At 37.7% G+C, this 18806-nt stretch overlaps 6 protein-coding genes across 6 annotated transcripts; 3 read left to right on the top strand and 3 right to left on the bottom strand.

The window, feature by feature from the left end:
- Positions 1 to 1073: 1073 nt before the first annotated feature.
- On the bottom strand, positions 1074 to 2282 carry PHYBLDRAFT_60313 (hypothetical protein; the record flags this gene model as incomplete). The annotated part of the gene is made up of 4 exons (XM_018440627.1): positions 1074 to 1335; positions 1588 to 1655; positions 2062 to 2110; positions 2236 to 2282. 4 exons carry the CDS (start codon positions 2280 to 2282, stop codon positions 1074 to 1076), a joined length of 426 nt encoding a protein of 141 aa, XP_018288031.1.
- Positions 2283 to 2405: 123 nt separating this feature from the next.
- Positions 2406 to 3081, bottom strand: PHYBLDRAFT_188214 (hypothetical protein; the record flags this gene model as incomplete). Its single annotated transcript, XM_018439468.1, has 1 exon — positions 2406 to 3081. One exon carries the CDS (start codon positions 3079 to 3081, stop codon positions 2764 to 2766), a length of 318 nt encoding a protein of 105 aa, XP_018288030.1. The 3' UTR covers positions 2406 to 2763.
- Positions 3082 to 3557: 476 nt separating this feature from the next.
- On the top strand, positions 3558 to 4808 carry PHYBLDRAFT_172004 (hypothetical protein; the record flags this gene model as incomplete). Its single annotated transcript, XM_018436714.1, has 4 exons — positions 3558 to 3575; positions 3678 to 3871; positions 4054 to 4136; positions 4654 to 4808. 4 exons carry the CDS (start codon positions 3558 to 3560, stop codon positions 4806 to 4808), a joined length of 450 nt encoding a protein of 149 aa, XP_018288029.1.
- A 1033-nt stretch (positions 4809 to 5841) lies between these two features.
- On the bottom strand, positions 5842 to 7728 carry PHYBLDRAFT_15584 (hypothetical protein; the record flags this gene model as incomplete). Its single annotated transcript, XM_018433446.1, has 7 exons — positions 5842 to 5961; positions 6059 to 6207; positions 6258 to 6417; positions 6520 to 7030; positions 7091 to 7371; positions 7438 to 7509; positions 7564 to 7728. The coding sequence occupies 7 exons, from the start codon at positions 7726 to 7728 to the stop codon at positions 5842 to 5844; spliced, it is 1458 nt and encodes a 485-aa protein (XP_018288028.1).
- Positions 7729 to 9170: 1442 nt separating this feature from the next.
- On the top strand, positions 9171 to 11972 carry PHYBLDRAFT_96834 (hypothetical protein; the record flags this gene model as incomplete). Its single annotated transcript, XM_018443984.1, has 5 exons — positions 9171 to 9569; positions 9631 to 9807; positions 9871 to 10685; positions 10808 to 10953; positions 11521 to 11972. Coding segments are annotated over 5 exons (1989 nt in total), but the record flags the coding sequence as incomplete, so codon positions are not given.
- Positions 11973 to 12313: 341 nt separating this feature from the next.
- PHYBLDRAFT_172001 (hypothetical protein) lies at positions 12314 to 18790 on the top strand (the record flags this gene model as incomplete). Its single annotated transcript, XM_018436713.1, has 5 exons — positions 12314 to 12464; positions 12562 to 12956; positions 13007 to 13217; positions 13307 to 13831; positions 13965 to 18790. 5 exons carry the CDS (start codon positions 12314 to 12316, stop codon positions 18788 to 18790), a joined length of 6108 nt encoding a protein of 2035 aa, XP_018288026.1.
- Between the last annotated feature and the right edge of the window lie 16 nt (positions 18791 to 18806).

Below are 18806 nucleotides of genomic sequence, written 5' to 3'. Positions count from 1 at the left end.
AAGTACTCCGTTTTTTGTACCTTCTCTAATAGTTATGTTGACATTGGTAACCATCAGAATGATGGTTAGAGGCATAAAAGACAGAATAATAAGAACAAGAAAAAGTGTATAATATATACGTATATAAAATTATGTAAATTATCTTTTTACAAAAATACAATAAGCTCGCAACAGCAGCAGAAAGAAAGAGAGGTAGAATATGAGCTAATATATGTAGTGTCATAACACTAGCTTCTTTACCGTTCCAGACTTCTCTGCGGTTTATTTAGAACTAAAACTCTCTACAATCTTGGTACCTTTGGTAATCTCGACTTTGTTTTTGTTAACAAGAGATTGCGCATACAAATTTTATCCTTTTATCCTTTCCTTTTTCTTTTGTTAAATAAATAAATAAGAATTCATAGGAATTTCATTAAACTTGATTGTATTTAAAAACTTAAGTTCATTCTTTTGGCTGAGAAACAGCTCTTCGGTACAATTCTTTTATTTTTTTTTAAAAAAAAACGATAAGGTTCACCTTATATACATATGTGTGTATGCTTATATTAATGAGTCTCCAGTACATATTAGGACCATGCAATGAGGTAAAATGTTTAACGAAAGTCAATACCCTAACTTAACAAGTATTATGGAATTTGTGCTCGGCTTTTATATTGTAACAAGATGTGCGGAAGATAAGAGATAAAGCTTTTGAGAGATGTAGATAAGGTTATACGTATTACTTGGGTGTAAATTACACTCTCCAGCGACCGGAAAACCTTCCCAAGATTTATTTTTCTTTTTCTGGGCGGATGTGGTATGCTGTAGTAATACAGTTGCTCCTTTACAATATTCGCTGGAAAGCATAATCCCATTTATTTGAATGTTGGATTAATCTATTCGTTACGTGTTGTTTATTATTCACGTATTTTATACTAAGATAAAAAAAGGACGATTTTAGTAGGATATTTGTGCAAAACACACCTTTAAAAACATACTGGGGAACATTAAAAAAATACAGAGTGCAATAGAAGCTAAGATAAAAAAATAGATAAAACAAGTTGGAAAGCTGTCAAAATCAACATTCATAACCGTTATGTGATGGTATTGGCATGAGGAAGTGACTCCAACCGCAGGATAGTGATCCAGTTCCTTAACCACTTTGTATCCTCAATAGCTGTAGATAAATCCGGATCACATAAAAATGAAGGACAGTATTTTTTCGGTAAAGTATTTTTCGTTGCTATATAGCGTATTATCTCGAGTTCTTGACCAAGTTGGCACGATATCTCAATAATAGACAAGATGTCGTCTAGTGAGAATCTCAATTTTTCACCAACTTCATTATAGTCGGCGCTGTAATACCCAATAAGCGTTTCACAATTGACTTAATTGATCCCATTCAGCGAGACAACCAAGCCTAAATTTTACAAACATTTTTTTTAGTATCAAAACACTAATTAAGTATAAGCAGAGAAAAGAGAAGCAGCTGTGAGAGAAAGGAATATCTTATTCTTTCATAAATAAAGTGTGTGTGAGAGAAATTAATATTATTACCTTAGGGTATTTCTCTATAAAATATAAATTCTGCTGAAATAACTACTTCACCTGTCTGTAGGCAGCATTTCCAATACAGAATTAACTGTATAGCCCAGCGAAGCATCATGATGTTGTTTCTGCAGAAAGGTTATTAAAATATTCGATCAGTTAACTATACTAATAAGTAAGTCAATATATTGGTATTTTATAAGCTGAATGTGAAGTTAAGCTCTTTTTTTATTAACCCTTAACAGAGTCTCCAGTATTTATATTTTCCCTATTGAAGATATCAACTCTCATTCTATCTCTAGCTAACCCTTAATTCTGCTGTAAATTTCTGTTATTTTCTGCAACATAATTTCCAGACATTTGATATCTATAACTCATTCTCTTGAAATATCATTTTGACACTTTCAACCACTGGTATAACCTCATTTCAATAAATCCCAACCTGGGATCCAAAGTCCTGTCACCTACTTTGTTGAGATCGCGATAATATACATATATATATATATACTTATTTCTTTATCTTCTGCTTTATACTTGCTGCTTAATATTGCTTTGGGATATACAGAGACAGATTTTTTGGAGGCTATTGGGTACCTTTTGTGTCCACTTGTATGGACAAAAGAAGAAAGCTTTTTCTTGTGCCTTTGAACAAAAAGCGCACAGACCAGCTTAGAGTAACCTACATGTCGCCGTTATAGAAACTTGTACTCCACTTTGAGAGTCATCTCTACACCGATCAAGACCAAACCCTTCATTACTTCATTATATCTTTGCTTCTTTAATTTGCTTTACTTCACTTTGCAAAGTGGCTTTTATAAGTACTTCAATTAAATGTTATTAGCTGTTTATTATGCTGTAGAACAGTTACACGAGCTCAGAAAAAGAATATACAGCTATATCACGTTTGCTCTGACGTGGACATCTATGACTGACAAAAAGCGCAGTCCTAATCTTTAATCGCAGATGAAAAAATTTTCTGTTACTTATAGACCTCCTCCAACGCGCGTCGTTTGTTTTCTCCTTGAGCAACAACAGTCCCGGTTTCATAGTGAGGCGTCTCTTGCGACCGTTGCAGGGAGATTCTTCCATGCTACAAGCATCGGAAAGTGAAAGTTGTTACTCGCCAGCTCAGTTAATTCTGAGAAGTCGTGGGGCATGGTCTCTTTTCATTTTTGGAAAGACTACTGTGTACATCGCATCGCCAATGTGGAATCATGATGCTGGGGGGAGGGAGGTCTAATCTGTGGTGAGATGTGCTGGCTCTTCACTGCTAACCTGACTGAACTCTTTAACGGCTGACGGTGAAGCTACTGGTAGTCGAATGAGCTGGACCTTATCACCTAGTGGTAAGTTCTCTGGTGAGTTCGCACCCACATTACTCGGTGACGAGATGTGGGGCTGGATGAACGGGTGCTTTCCGTTGGTTTGCCACCATTCCAGCACCTCCTTCGCTACCAAGTCAGGTTTACGTCCTGAAGGAGATTGAGCCACGTAATGCGGGGACAAAGAACTTGGTGTCATGCTTTTTATTCTTTTACTCATGTAAAAGAACATTAAGTGAAATTAAATCAAATAGAATAGTTTCTTTATGTATATATATGTATACCTTTAAATAAATAAATAAAGTCTTTTTAACTATTATCGGCTCTAATAAAAAAAACACGCTGTTAAACTTTTTTTTTACTTGATTGAAGATGTCAATGTTGTAATTAGGAGAGCTCATTTACAAGAAGAAATTAGTCTAATTGAATAAATCTGAAAAGAAACAAAATACTATTTATATATTTTAATGTAGTATTGATGGCCGTGTTTAAATATAGATGCTATTCTTTGTCTGAAAAGTATATAAATTGCAGAATAATGTTTGATGATGCCGATTCCGTGAATTGTATAGTATTAAATTTGGCTAGTGCGGATGGAGATTGTAAAGAGGATGTATTGGAATGAGAGAAAATTCAAGAAAAATGAATAGAAATGAGAGATGGGAAAGAATATAGCCATGTGTTTGAAAGAGAGACAGAAAAAACGTGATGAAGAATGAATATACAGTAAGATCCTCATTGTATTTACACAGATTGTGTACAAGAAGTTTAATATGAACCTCTCTATAAAACAATGGCCATTATCTACAAGCATTTTTTATATTCTAGCTAATTTATTGGTACAATTATTTGTATGTTACTGTCTTTGTGTCTTTCTCGGGTACAAGTGCTCGAAAGACGCTATTGTTTTATCGTTTCAATATCGTCAATTTTTCTTTAAGCTACCACCAAAATCTATTTATTTTTCACTTAACCTTTGAAGAGATTGCAGAAAATATTTCCTGTCCAGAAAAAGACAGAATGTTAATTTAGTTTGATAGAGAACACTCTTGTATATCTTGTCATATTCGAGCGACTTAAAGTTATTTTAAAAAGTGCTTCAATCTTTTTAAAGAGCATCTCATTTCGATAATACTTACTGCAAATCGCATTGTAAGTAGTCAATTGACTGAATTACAATATATAATCTTACACAATTTCTTAGCATATCGTCCCTATCAATTGGCACATTTGAAAGCACCAAGCAAGTAAGCCTCGCATATCTATCTCTTTGTGGGTTGGAAGATAGTAAGCACCATTACCCCATTCCGAGTCCTAACTGTGAAGGCATCACTACAAAAAATCAGCTTGGGGGAGTGCCACAGTTCTTTGAATCTGTACAAGGTCTGGTTTTTAAAGACCATACAATTTCCACACACACCTACACACCTACACACCTGCACACTCAGAAGATACATCTTTCTTCCCGAGTTAGCACGCAAGCCATCTCTCGACCTTAATGGATGAATTAAAGAAGCTATTTCTGTTAATGTCCCTTTATTGTTGCTCGGCCTTAATACTACTTCTTACTATATAACGGAAATGACAAGGTAAAATTGTAAGCTCATTTATCGCTACGATGGTGCTTATATTACTGTAAGTCTTTCCATCCTCCGCTCCTCTTGGACAAATACCAAAAGTCAAGGCAGCCGTCAATATTTAATCTACCCACTTCGTCTCTTTTCCTATACTAAGCAATCCAAAGCCAATTAATTTATGTCAAGAAATAACAGTGCTTAATTTGATTGGTCTTCTATATTGATAGTGAAAAACTGGTCTGTACCTCACAACGAATACCATAGACGCATTAAAGATGCAATAACGGGATGTCTACTTCGCAAACATGGATTTAATGTTTGTTTGTTTGATGAATTTAGTACTTCCAGGCACTGTCCTTCATGCTCTCAGTCTTCCCTTTGAACCTTCAAGTAAGCCGAAAACTAGTCCATATCGCCACACTTAAACGCCAACTATAGCATGCCATAGTCTCCCAAGGCAAATAGTACAACCAGTCATCATTTTTTATTATTATTAATACTTTCTATAAATCCATACACATTTACCAAATCAAAATTGTTTCGAGAACATGGCTTCTTTACAGTTTGTGCATAATTTGTGAAATAGAAATCTTGCTGCTGTACTGAACTTCTAGCATATACTTAACCGATTTAAACATAGTTCTGTCCCAAATAGATTTACCTGTGCCATTAAAATGGTAAGTTCTAGAAGACAAGCAGAAGAAGATCTTCAGGAGGGTCGTCGTTGGAGACAAAGACTGACTAGAATTCAAAGAAGATAAAAATATTCAATTCTGGTTACCGCCTGGGATACACCCAAGATACCGTTGGTAAGCCATTAGATTTGAATAATTTTATCGTCTTTAATTCTTGTATTGGGTTGAAGAAGTTGGGAAAAAGATGTTTTGCATCGACTGCAAAAACATGGTGGCGTAGAAAGTGGGATATATATAAAAGAGAGAGAAATTGGTGCTTAATTAAAATTCAACTATAAGACACTTTAAACCCCGGAAAACTTGAAACAATTCACTAGAATCGCCTTTTTTTTCTATAAAGTATTTCATACACTAAGCAAATAAAAAAGGGCTCTGCTGTCCTTATGAAATTAATATAATCATACGGCTTGCGGCTTCAAGTAAAATGTCTAAACAAGTATTATACTACTCATTCGATTAATTAACAATGAGAAAGAACCCAATGCTCCATTTGATCGGTTTTATTCATATTTTACACGTGCTTCCATAATTGTGAAGAGCGGGTACAAACCCTGTCCTACTCACACATCTTATCTTATAAGCATATAGATAATAAAGATCTTTCTTTTTGGATGGGAATCATATTCAGACGAAAAAGTCTATTGATATATCTATCAATTTTGTGTATTATTGTTTATTTTTCTGCTATTTATTATCTGATGTTCATTTACAAAATGCGATTTATAACATAGTCTTGACCATAGCAGTGGCCAACTTAACACCGTAAGGTACTCGTCTGTCTTGTTTTTTAAACGTTTCACTAGATACAGCACTAGAGTACTCGTGTAGCCTGTTTACTTCCTATAGTATATTTATTAGAATAATAGATTGGTTAAGCACATCTAATTATTTCTTTGACTTCTTTCAATAACAACAACAAAAACGCCTCTTTCCTTACCTTGTGAAGAGATTCTTGTAATTCTTTGCTCTTTGTGATCACAACTGCCTGAGCTTCTAAGTCGCGGTTGCTTGATCGATGACCAAAATTAGGGGATCCAATCATGGTGACTGAAGGCCATACTTGGTTTGCAAGACACACCCAAAGACCTATATAGCCAAAATTAGTCGGAGTCCCCAGAAGAAAAAATACAAATTACCTTTGGCATGATAGGTCCAACCAGAACGTTTATATTCCTCAATACTAATAACGTCCTGCTTATTTGCACGAGTAACCTGTCTGTAAAATTGACGTTCAATATGAGTATATGCAGGTGGAAGAAACCGAGAAACACCTCTTGAATTAAAAAATCCATTAGCCTATTCATAAAAAAAAATAGCCCAATAAGTCAATCGATTGCTTTAACTGGATTATCTTATTTCTTATAATAGCTTTGGATATAAAAATAAACAATAATTTACCTCTGGAGAAGCAGTAATAAATTGGAAGCGAGCTTGAGTGCGCAGTATGAATGCTTTGTAACGATCAGTGAAATTAAAGTAACCTGATGTCAAATGAATTGTCCACCAAGAGTCCTTTGATTTTCCTTGACGGTGCACAATCTCCAACAGTTCAAGTGTCATTTTCTCATCCTGTCTGATACCAAAAGGACCCATCTGAATAACAGGCAGGACAGCTGTATCATCCTCACTATCGTTTTTTTTTGTTTCTGTCATAGCGTCCGCAATAAAGTTCTCCAGTCGACTGCGGACTTTTGCCTTAAACTGAGTACTTTGACAAACTGGGTCTGGCATAGAAGATGGCATAGTCAGACTGTAGGACTCTTGTGTTGGTTGAGGTAGACCAAGTTGGTACGAAAAGGACCCAACTAAATTTATTAAGTTGTGATAATACTTTGCTAGTTCAGGTTGCTGGTCAAATACAATGTAACGGTCTTGTCGATTCGTGAAGTAGTCTGTACTCAAATTGGCTCTAAAACAAGACTTGCGTATACTTTAGTACTCTGATATAAATACAAGATACTTTACATACCCACTGAGCATAACTGCATCATCAAATCCATAGACTTTGAGGTGCATAAGACCAATACTTTCGTTAAATCTCTGTGGGAGAGCCTTTTTGAGAATTCCTTTGAGATCAGGTGTATGATACATCGACACCTGGACTCTTCCGGCAGGAAAATCACGGATCAATGGCAAAAGCAATGTGGCAGAACTTTGACTTTGAGAAGCGCGAGTTCCTCTTAGGCAATCCACCAGGATATGAACCTTGAGTGTGTCCGAATTCTCCAAGGCTGTACGGATAGTATCCACCTATAAATTAAAGAGGGGGTATATCAGTTTTGTGGCTTCCTGCATATAACATTCTACCAATCTCACCAGCTCCTTCTCCGACTGACCGATATAAAGTGTCGCAAGAAAGATATTATCCTTTGCCGACAATATACGTTTCTAAGAACATTTATCAGTATTTTAAAAAAAAGACTCTTTAGTTGTGTCTATTACTTTGAGTTCTTTATAGAAGTCAGAGGGCTCAAAGAGGGGCATAACACGGCTGCCTTGGGTGTAGAATACGGGTGCAGTACGTGATAGAGGTTTAAATACGCCTTTTGCAGCATGTTCAAGAACAGCCAACCTGGCGTCTGTGGTCGAGCTGAATGTACGTTTCATGTGGCATGCCACGCTGAATGTTGTTCTTGATCCTATGCGTGCTGTCCATGCCATGGCCTGATTTGATTGTCATTCATACTATGTTTTTGCTGCGCCTGAAATGACATGGGAGTGTAGGTTCAAAGACAGTCACCCGCTCAACAATGGAAGCAGTGCATTGTTAGTTGAGTATCTGACTTATTTCTTTGTACCAATTTAGCGCATTCTGGCTGACAATAAAAGCTTGGTACTTCTTTGATTAACCCTCTTTCAATTAGTTTGCTGTACGGAATAAGTATTATTTTTACACTTATTTTAATTAAAAGGTATAAAAATAAATACTGCTTTCATTCATAAAAAGGGGTAAAAAAAAAAGAAGTAAGAAGAAATGTTGCATAATATAACTGGTTTTGTGGAGTCAAGGGCTGACAAGCAACAATAGAAGGAGTATATTATTAAGTATATGGGATGGAATTATACTTCATTATAGATATAATATCTGATTATTAAAAATAATAGACCTTTCTAGACCTCCTTTTTATTCTTTTAAAATAAAATAAAATAAAAATATATAAATACGAATTACTTCTTGGGGTACTGTTAAGATTGATGATTATAGGGATCGATGGGCTTACGATCATAAAAGTAAAAACAATAATAATATTGTCTGTAATTTAGAAAGAAACAAAGAATCTCTTGTGAGTAGTTATAAATGTATAGGTGGGGAATGGACCAACAGCTGTCAAAGTGTCACAATGGTGCTATGAAATATATCAAACACTTGTTTATAAAACAATTAGCAATCCCTTTGGGCCGGCGATTACCCACATGAGTAAGGACCCTTTCGACCGACTGTCCTCGTTTGCATCTTCTTATTTGGTCTACCTTGATGTTGGGTGACATTAATGATCATCTCCGTTGGTCATACAAAGAGATTCCTGCTGCTATGCTGAGAATCAATAGCCAGAGAATAACACTCCACGAGGAAAGAAACACCAACGTGGCAATCGTTGTACAATAAAAGCAGCTTGGACCAAAACCAAAGCCCTTGAGATGGTTTCACAAAGCGGACAGCGCCAGAGTACATGTTTGCGCATGGACAACTGCGTTAAAAAGAGGAGGTCAAGTCGAAAGCGCGTGTTAGGCCAGAGGGTAACAATATAGCGGGTGTAACCAAGGATGGCATGGCGGTGAAAGTGTTTCTTTCCTCTCTCTTTTTCTCTCGTTCTCTATCTTGTTTTCTTTCTCCTCAAACCCCTCGCCTCTCTTTTTCTCCCTCCCTCCTTTCATTGCCACCTTCTCCCTCTTCTTGTTTTAGGACGACGATTTACTTCAAACGTTCTATTTCCTCTCTCTTTAGGCTGTCAGTCATTTCAACCTTCTTGACGGGAGTCGCACCTTAACCCGCTCATTCAGTTTTCATACATTCCAACTAAACCACAATGGTGCAGACAATAGATTCACCTGTCGCCAATGATTCCATCACAAATAAGCCTGCATCTCAAAAGGCCTCTCTTTATTATACATGTCGATCAGTCCTTCAGGGATTAGCTGCCGTACCTGGCTTCGAAATCTATCTCAACCCAGAACAACCTCAGGACAGCGACACTATCACAAACACAGATCCACTCAACAAATTATGGTCTATATGCAGACAAGGTGACAGTCTTTGTCTCTTATACAACACCCTCATGCCTGATACACCCATTGTTATCCCTCGATCCGACCCAAAGATTGTTATCAAACCCAAAGCATACGTATACCACTTCATTGTAGCCTGTAGAGATCAACTTCATTTCTCAGAAGAATCTCTCTTCACCCTTACAGATCTCTGGCAAAACGATACCAATGGATTTGTGAAGGTAACCTCTTGAGATATAACCTAGCATCTCTTTAATTTACTGACAATTGTGATTTGTGCAGGTTGTCGATACTCTAAAACGTATTCTCGATTTATTAGAAGATCAGGGCATCATTTCGATCCACACAGCCACTAATAGAAACTCGGATCCAAATGCACCTAAAAACATGCGAGACAAAGTCGTTGTAGAATTTTTAGAAACAGAACGTAAATATGTCCAAGACCTAGAAACCCTCCAAGTAAGTTTATAGAAAATAACAGAGAAAAACAAAGAAAGTACTAATGCCTATCGCATGTTTTAGAATTATATGCGTGAGGCTCAAACTCAAGATGTTCTCCCGCGAGACACACTTCACCATCTCTTTGGCAACCTAAACGCTCTTGTTGATTTTCAGAGACGCTTTCTTATTCAGCTCGAAGACAACGCAGACCGTGCTCCGCAGGAACAGCGTTTTGGCAACATGTTTATCCAACTAGAGGAGGCATTTGCTGTCTATGAGCCTTTTTGCGCTAATTTCCAAAGAGCGCAAGATTTGGTATTACAGGAAGCCAACAAGCTCCAGAAGTTAGCCGATATATTGAATCCAGTGTATGAGCTCCCATCTATGCTAATCAAACCGGTTCAACGTGTGTGCAAGTATCCTCTACTGATGCAAGAAATAGTTAAGAGCACACCTGAAGATTGGGCGTATTCAGACGAAATGAAAGCTGGTCACGCTGCTATTCAGAGAATAGCCAATAATGTCAATGAAACTAAAAGATGTCAGGAGAACGAATTGATTGTGGAAGATCTCAAGCGACGAATTGAAGGCTGGAAAGGGCCCATCGAAAACTTTGGACTCTTGTTGCTTCAGGACACATTCTTTTTGATGGGAAATGATGCCGGTCGAGAGATGACAACTTTCCTATTTGAAAAAACTTTGCTTATTTGTAAAGAAGAGATTGATGCGGGCAAGAAAGCGAATGGAATGATGAAGAAAAAGAGGAAAGAAAGCACCTTGCAAGTAAAGGGCAAGATCATGATTTCAAAAATTGCCCAAGTAGCAGACACCAGCAGTCAAGGTAAATTAACTACAGAGATTGAATTGAATAGAAAGTTGGGCTTGCGTGTCTGTGTGTGTATTTAAAAGATTTACTTTTAATTCATTCAGGACAATGTCTTTTGCGCATATTTTGGTCCGAAAAGGGATCTCATCCTCAGAGTCTTCAACACTACAATTTACAATCCTTTGTACTAAGATGCCGCAACAATGAGCAGCTGAAACGATGGGAATCTCTTCTTAACAAACGGATCCAGGCTGATAAACGCATACAGGCTGAAAAGGGTCTTTCACTTGAGATGAGAGCTGATAGCCGTTCTTCTCCTTCATTGCCCCAAACCCCTCGTACTCCTCATGGAGTAGGACTAGACGAATCCTATTCGATGATTTGCGGGGAGGATGATGAAGAAGAAGAGTACCAGGAACATTCAAGTGATGAAGAAGATGTTCACAGGCGTTATGATCAGCGATCTCAGAGCACTCAGTTACACCGATCAAGAGCTCCGGACCATGGGGAATACCATCGTAAAGCATCCCAAAGTTCAGTTTCGCTTGGACTTCCAAACAGCGGGAGACATTACCCAAATATGCCTGGAATGGCACTTCCTCCTTTACCTCGCTCTCCTACTCACCTGATGACGGGGCAGGATACAGCATTGACATCTTACGCAGACCATCCTTACTATCCCTCGCCTCCTTACCCGTCATCCCCTCCTACTAGCTATCCTTCATCCCCTTCCGTATCTACCCGAGCTTCCACTAGCAGCGCAAAATCTTCTAATGGTCTTTGGCGCCGTCATGATGAAGATGGGCTGGCACCAACCGAAATGATAGCAAGAGCAATGATGAGCGATCACATGATCTCGACCATGGATGATACTGTACAATATGGTTACTCTACTGGCTACACAGTTGTTCAGCCTAAAACTGCCCTTCTTTCAACCACATTTGTTTCACCTGAAAGCCAATCCCAGCATTTCCATCATACCCGCGTTAGATCACAAAGCAGTCCTAATATTCACCCACCTAATGGCCTATTCGACAATGCCCCAGACATGCCAACCATCAACTCTAGGACCCTTTATCAGTCCAAGAGATCAAGTAATGGATTTGAAGATAGGCCTGGCCAACCAACAATAGAAGAAGATACCCAAATTAAGGTTCACTTTATGGGCGATGTATACGTTGTGATGGTCTCAATAGACATTCCATACAACGTGCTTTTATACCGAATCGAGCATACCTTGCGTCAATACGGCCGTGAGCTGGATGCAACGTTTAGTATCAAATATCAAGATGAAGACGGTGATTTGATTACCATCAGCTCAGACGAAGACGTCCAGATGGGATTTGAGACTCGAAGCAATTCCAATGCGGTGGACTTTTACGTTACTCATGTAGCCTAATTCAAGGCTTTCCATACTAATAACCCTTTTATACTCCTTCACACACACTCCACTCGTTCTATTCTATCATTCCTCTTTATAATCATGCGCATTCATTATTTCGTTTTACTCTCAAACTTGTACATAAGAGCCTACAAGGGAACTAGATCATATTATTTTCTTTCCTTATAACTTGATCTTACACCTGTCATTAAATCACACATTTCAATTTACACTGTCGGATAAATCATTTAAACGCATTAAATCAATGCGATCATGAGCACTTTACTTCCGAATTCGTACTTGCTTTCCCTAGTACCATGTCAGCCCACATTGCACTTTTTAATGATGAGTTCCTAAGGCATGCAAACACTATTGAGAAACTCTCTAGCAGACTTCAGGCAGATCTAGATCTGTTTGATCTTAGTCCATATGAAATGCAAGATTGTGATTCCTATGTTAAAGATCGAGGTACTCATTAGTGTTTGACAATACTCATTTTTCAACCCTCATTACTTTGCGACATCATACAAACTAAATTATCATTTTTTAAAAAACCCAATTTTAGTAACTCTTTTCCAGTTCCTGCGTGCCTCCCGGTTCAATCCACAGATAGCTCACGAGCAGTTACTTGACACAGTGCGCTGGAGAATAAAAATGTCGATTGGAAAACTATCGTACCACCACTTTCCCGCCTATTTTGACACCCCGTGTATAGTCTTTGATAAGGTTGATAGGATGGGTCGGCCAGTTATAGTACTTTATCCACGCAATTTCCCTTTGTCTGGTACAACAACTGCGGCACAATCTTCGATAGGGTCTCTTACGTGTCTCTTGATGGAGGTCACACGCCAGTATATGCACGATCTGTCTCAATTGCATCAAGAGAGCAAACACATAACCAATCTCATATCGCAATGTATTATCTTGGTTGATATGTCCGAAGCGCCCTTTATTCCTGTGGTAAGATAATCACTTATCAGAAGGACAAGTTGAACTCAAGAAGACGATAGAATGCCGAATTGATTAATTACATCAGAGACATACTTGATAAGCGGTTTCCTGGGTCTATCAAAGCCGTGCATGTGCTTAACTTTGCTTTGGCTTACCAAGGATTGTGGCAGATGGTCAAGTTCTTATTGAGTGATGACCTGAAGCACATAATCAGATTCAATTCCGAAAACGAGCTCCAGAAAATAATGGCCGAGGAAGATTTGGAAAGGAGTAAGGACAAAATACAAACAAACAAATAAACAAACAGGTACATTTATATATTCATCCGATTTAGCTAACGTGCTTGATGTATTTTATAGTTCTGGGAAGCATTGGAAGTAACCCGTGGGTTGAAAAAAGTGAAGAAGTGTGGAAAAAGTATGGTTATCATCCTGATATAGTACCCCCAAAAAAAAAGTCGAGAATAAGTATTCGAGATTTATTTCCAGAACCACCATCCTCACTCAATCATATACCCGATTCCCTTCCGGATATAACAAATCGATCTCCAAGGACAGAAGATATTACAGAGAAGTCCGGAGAGCCGAAAGAAAATGCCATAGTAAATGAGCCTAGAAAAGATACCGACTTGGATAATGATCAGACCCTCGACGGCCTTGATGCTGAAAATAATAGCTCTATTATTTCTTTGACCTCAAATAGGTTATTAATTAGTCAAAATATCAATACCAACTCGGATTCTGAGACCTATACGGCCGCTCCAGGGCAAGAAGACCAATCTAAGAGTTTGATCCGACTTACTGGAGCCCAAAATAACGATTTAGGAGCACTACAAAAACTGGAACTAGAACGGCAACCCTTGAATACATATAATGAAATACTAGGTAACAATTGGGAGTACATACAAGCATATGTTTGCGAATAATAAGACGCTCTATTTGTTTCTGGGAATGTATATAACTGAAAGTATTTAAAAGCCACTAAAAATTAACGTATTAATTCTTGTGTTTTCAATAGAAAAACATCCATATCAGAAATTAGCCAGTACATGCACATATGCACAGAACACAACTTTGAGTAAGGTCAATCAGTATAAAGAAGATTCAGTTGGAGATTCGGACCGTTTAGACTTGGTTAAAGTTAAAGGCCAAAGCTTAGACCAGGTTCTGGAATTCACAGATACATCCATAAACATTGAAACGTGCATTACGGATGAAGCCATCGTAATACAGTTAATTGAAGAAGACATATCAGATACGGAGACATACATTGAAAGCGACTTGCACAATACGAGGACCTCTGAAATACTACTGAATGACAGCGATATGCTTGTTAAAAACAATTCGTCACTTCTGTACGAAGATTCAACACCATCTAATGAAATAGATGATGTAGAGCTAAGTATGCTTTCAGAAGTTACATACAACGACGAAACATCATTTGTGGAACTCCTTCTAGATTCAGACTCTGTAAAATCCGTCAATGAATCAATTACCTTACCTTCTAAGCCTTACGTTACGGATAACAACATAAAAACAAAGTCCTCCAGCCTAGAATCACCCGATCAGAACTATAATAGTGTAGTATGCCCGTCACCTACAATCACTTACGAAGCAATCGAAGGTTTTAATAGTACACCTGCCTTAGCCTACCAGCAATCGAACACTTTGCGTACCAATGAGTTCGATGAACCACTAAAGCACACAGTAACCGAACACATCGACTCTTGTGATAGCGATAGCGATACTCATAAAATTAACATTTCTCCCTTGAATATAACAACAACTGAATTTCCGGCCATAGCTAAACACGATAGTACACAGACAAATTCTCTTGAAGTAGACCTTGGTCAAACAGAGAATGTGTGGAATATTATCCCTGATTTTTCAAAAGCGAGAGAAGCGCAAAAATCTCTCCAGGAGAATCTTGTTGAGATCCTCGCAAGAATAGAAGACTTGGACTCGCCTAACCAAATTGAATGTATGGGTACATATGTTACGAATGAAGATCGGCTTACCGAACACATTATCAACATTTGCTCTGATGAATATGAAGAATATACTACTCCTATTTTACCGACCAAAAAATACGACACAAATGTGGAAGAATACGATGACATATTTAACAAGTCTTTAGTCCTCTTTGATGAGAAAAATCATAAAATCCACGAAAATAGTATCGATAGCTCCCCATGCGTAGACCAACGAGATGAATCTAATGTTGCCGAATATTTGGATTATATACCTTCTAAAGATATAATGGCTACTATAGCATCCGTTAATAGCGAAACGTTATCAATATTCGCAGATGAAAATGAATTATCTAGGCTGGTTAATGGTGCTTACGAAAACGTTATTGAAGAAAAGACTCTTGTCTGTAATATTTTCCCAGAAAAACCTAGCATAATCGAGATTATGGACTCTTTCAATGATACACCTGCTGTAAAAGCTCTTACTGATATGATCGCTAGTATTGACGATATGTTAACTGGGAATGATGACACGAAAGATACTCCCTGCAATATCAGTTCAGACACTTCAGCAATATTTAAAGACAGAAAATTATCTACTTTGGAGCCTATCGAGGAAGAAGAGGCAGAAGTAAACAAAGAAAACGACGAAACATTAGAAACTGAAGATCTTTCGAATGTGGGAACAGATATAAAGTATCATCCAACTATGTCAAAGAGCATAATCAAAAAACGCCCGGTAGACAAAACAGCTTTACCTAATGAAATCAAGCCTTTTGTCCCAGAAGTTAATAATGGAGGAATGCTACGCATAGAAGACTCCACAAACTGTGTCTCAGACACAATATCTAGTAAGACATCTGACGATTCACTATCTCTTGTTTATAAGACCCATAAAGAAGAATCACTCGCTGCCGGATCAGAAATATGTGCCTTAATTGAATCCGACTGCAAGGGGCTTGAGAAATGCAGCAAGTATGTTTCAAGCTATGGCGAATTGGCAGTGGCTTTATCCAATGTGTCCAACTTTTTGGATCTATTTACTGAAGATGGTTTCGATAAAAATGACTATACCACTCCCAAGAAATTCTACAACCGAGTCGATTTAATTCAGAACAATGAAGGCGACTTAATAAACTCGAGTAAAACCAAGCCTTACGATTATTCTAAATCTCTCGACTTGGAAACATATGATAATGAGATCGAAACGCTGCTGAATATTACATACGACAGCCCATATATTATCAACAAGAGAAAAGATATCTACGGGGATTACATGTGTTCAAGCACTTATGCAGACAAAACAGCTGAATTAAATAATAGCACATACACCTCACCAAGGTCAGAAAAAGAGGAATACTATACCTATTCAAACTACACTGACGAGATTACTCTAATGATGAAAATTTCGTATGAAGTGACAAGGTCTACCAAAGAAGAGAAAATTACTCGATCCGAATGCTTTGACTATAACACTTATACCAAGGAAATTCTCGCTATGGCTAATATATCCTATGAAGCACCGAAAGTTAAAAATGAAGGAATTACCTGTTTTAAAGACCTTGATTCAATCTCTTATGCCGAGGAAGCTGCTACTATGATGAATATCAAGTTTAATGTCTCATCATCAGTTAAAAACGAAACTTATGGTTACTCTATCTCACCGTATTCAAATATTCTTGCTGATGAAATCAAAACAATGATGAATATTACATACGATCTCCCTTTATTGGTTAAAGAACAAACTATCCTTCCTGGATCTCCTGGTCTAGATACTTTTATTGCCGAAGTCGGTGTTATGATGAAGATCGAATATGATATACCATACTCCGCCAAGAAAAAGTGCTTTCCATATCCTACATTTGCTGATACGAATATGTATGAAGACGAAGTTGTTCTTTTGATGAATATTTCGTACGATAATCCAGAATCTAGCGAGGCAAATCGAGCTATACCCTCTAGCCGACATGTTTCAAGGAATTGTGCAGATGAAATAGATATCAAAATGAAGATAATGTCTTATATACAAAGTCAAGCTGCAGAAGGGATAAACTCCATGGATAATGATTCAATTACAACGTATGAAGACGAAAAGGATTTTCTGTTAGCTATTACGAGCAATACAATTCTCTTGGATAAAGCGACACAAACTTTGGCTGACAGTGCCGAGTTAAATATCAACAAAGAAGAAATATATTTCGAGACCACACCCACACACGGCACCGAAATCACAAACAAAGAATCGACGCCAGATAAAACAATGAATTTTAACTTAAATTCTTATACTGATGAAGTCCCAATTTTACAGTCTATTCAATACGATTCTTCCACCTTTGATGAGCACATTATTACTGTAAATTCAAAAGACATGGAGCCGGATTTTGACTCAGAAAGCAAAGATATCTGTGAAAATACCAATAATTATACAAATACGAGCAAGGCACTAGTAACGGATATTCTCAGCGTTTCTTATATAAAGTCTTGCTCAGAAGCGACTCCAAACACAGTCACCTTGAAGAGTACAGTAGAATTGGATAACAAAATTGTTGGAACTTCTCAAAACCACAATGAAAAGTCTCGTATAGAAGAGCTATTTAAAACGAACACTATATGTGAAGAAAAATACAAAGAAAATGACACGACTAAAATGGTAACCATGAATGATCCTGGAGTAGGGGATGTAAATATAGGAGAAAATAATGCATGCGAAGCAAATGTTTCCGAAGAAAATTATTCTGAGCGCTACGGTTTATCAACAAGATCAGTTCTCGAAGAAAAATTAGAGGCATCAATTATTTGTGTCAATGCTCGGTTGGATTCTGGTAGTAAAGAAACGACAAGGGAACCAAGCGCACCGGCAACAGGGATTTATGACCAACGGATGAGTTTTATGAAGAGCTTTTTGGTCCCAGAAAACGGTGTGCTTCTTTCTCCATCAGATACACAAGAGCGTTTGGAATCACATTCTTCAGCAAGTAGTGTTTCCAAAAAGAAATCCACTTCACAACGTCCGGATCTTTTCAACACAACCCATGTGGTTACAGAAGTAGACTGTCCAAGCGGTGTTCGACTTTCTGGCGATATGTTAAGAATTAAAGACTCAAGAAAAGAACCTGTATCTGTTCGCCAGGATATACTTCCGATTAACCTATTGACAGGTCCATTACCTCTACCATCTCCACAGCCATCCCCTCGTATGACTTTTACAAGAGCACTTTTGAATACATCAGGAACAACATCGGTGGCAATTGCAATGCCGCTTACGCATATCAGTAATAGAACCTCGGACTATGCAGCTATAACAGAAGTGGATATGAGTACATCATCCCATTCGGATTCATCAAATCCAAATATATGTGGTCCTCTTTGGCCCATTGTGCGTACACCAATGCCTTTTACTACGTGGTTAGGGATCTATACGGGAATAACAGTATACAAATCGTTTATACATACCCATTATAAGACTAAGGAGACTCTGAAAGACTGCAAATGTTTACAAAGGGTTTCTTCAAGAAACAAAAACATTCATCAAGTCGCTAACTCTGATCCCAGGTTCCAATCCCGTAGCTTACCAACTCGTTTGCGTAGAGCATCATTCTTTCAAACCCGCCTTCCTACAATGTTTATCTGGCCATATGGAAGCACAGTATTGGATGTCACTAAACGGATTGTTCGAGCAACATATCCAAGATATAGTTTAGTCTACTGGATAATGTTATATATTTGTATACGTGGTCCAGTTGAGTTTGGCCTTTCTCGGTTAATATCTCAATCAGTGGAATCCCCAAAAAGAGTAGCCACCATAACATTGAGTATTGCAGCTACTATCACGGCAATCACTAGTTCGTCCCTTGCATATTTCGCTAATCCATAAGTATATAGTATGTTCT

This window comes from Phycomyces blakesleeanus, assembly GCF_001638985.1.
Source record: "Phycomyces blakesleeanus NRRL 1555(-) unplaced genomic scaffold PHYBLscaffold_20, whole genome shotgun sequence".
Lineage (NCBI taxonomy): Eukaryota > Fungi > Mucoromycota > Mucoromycetes > Mucorales > Phycomycetaceae > Phycomyces > Phycomyces blakesleeanus.
This window is presented reverse-complemented; position numbering and strand designations above follow the sequence as displayed.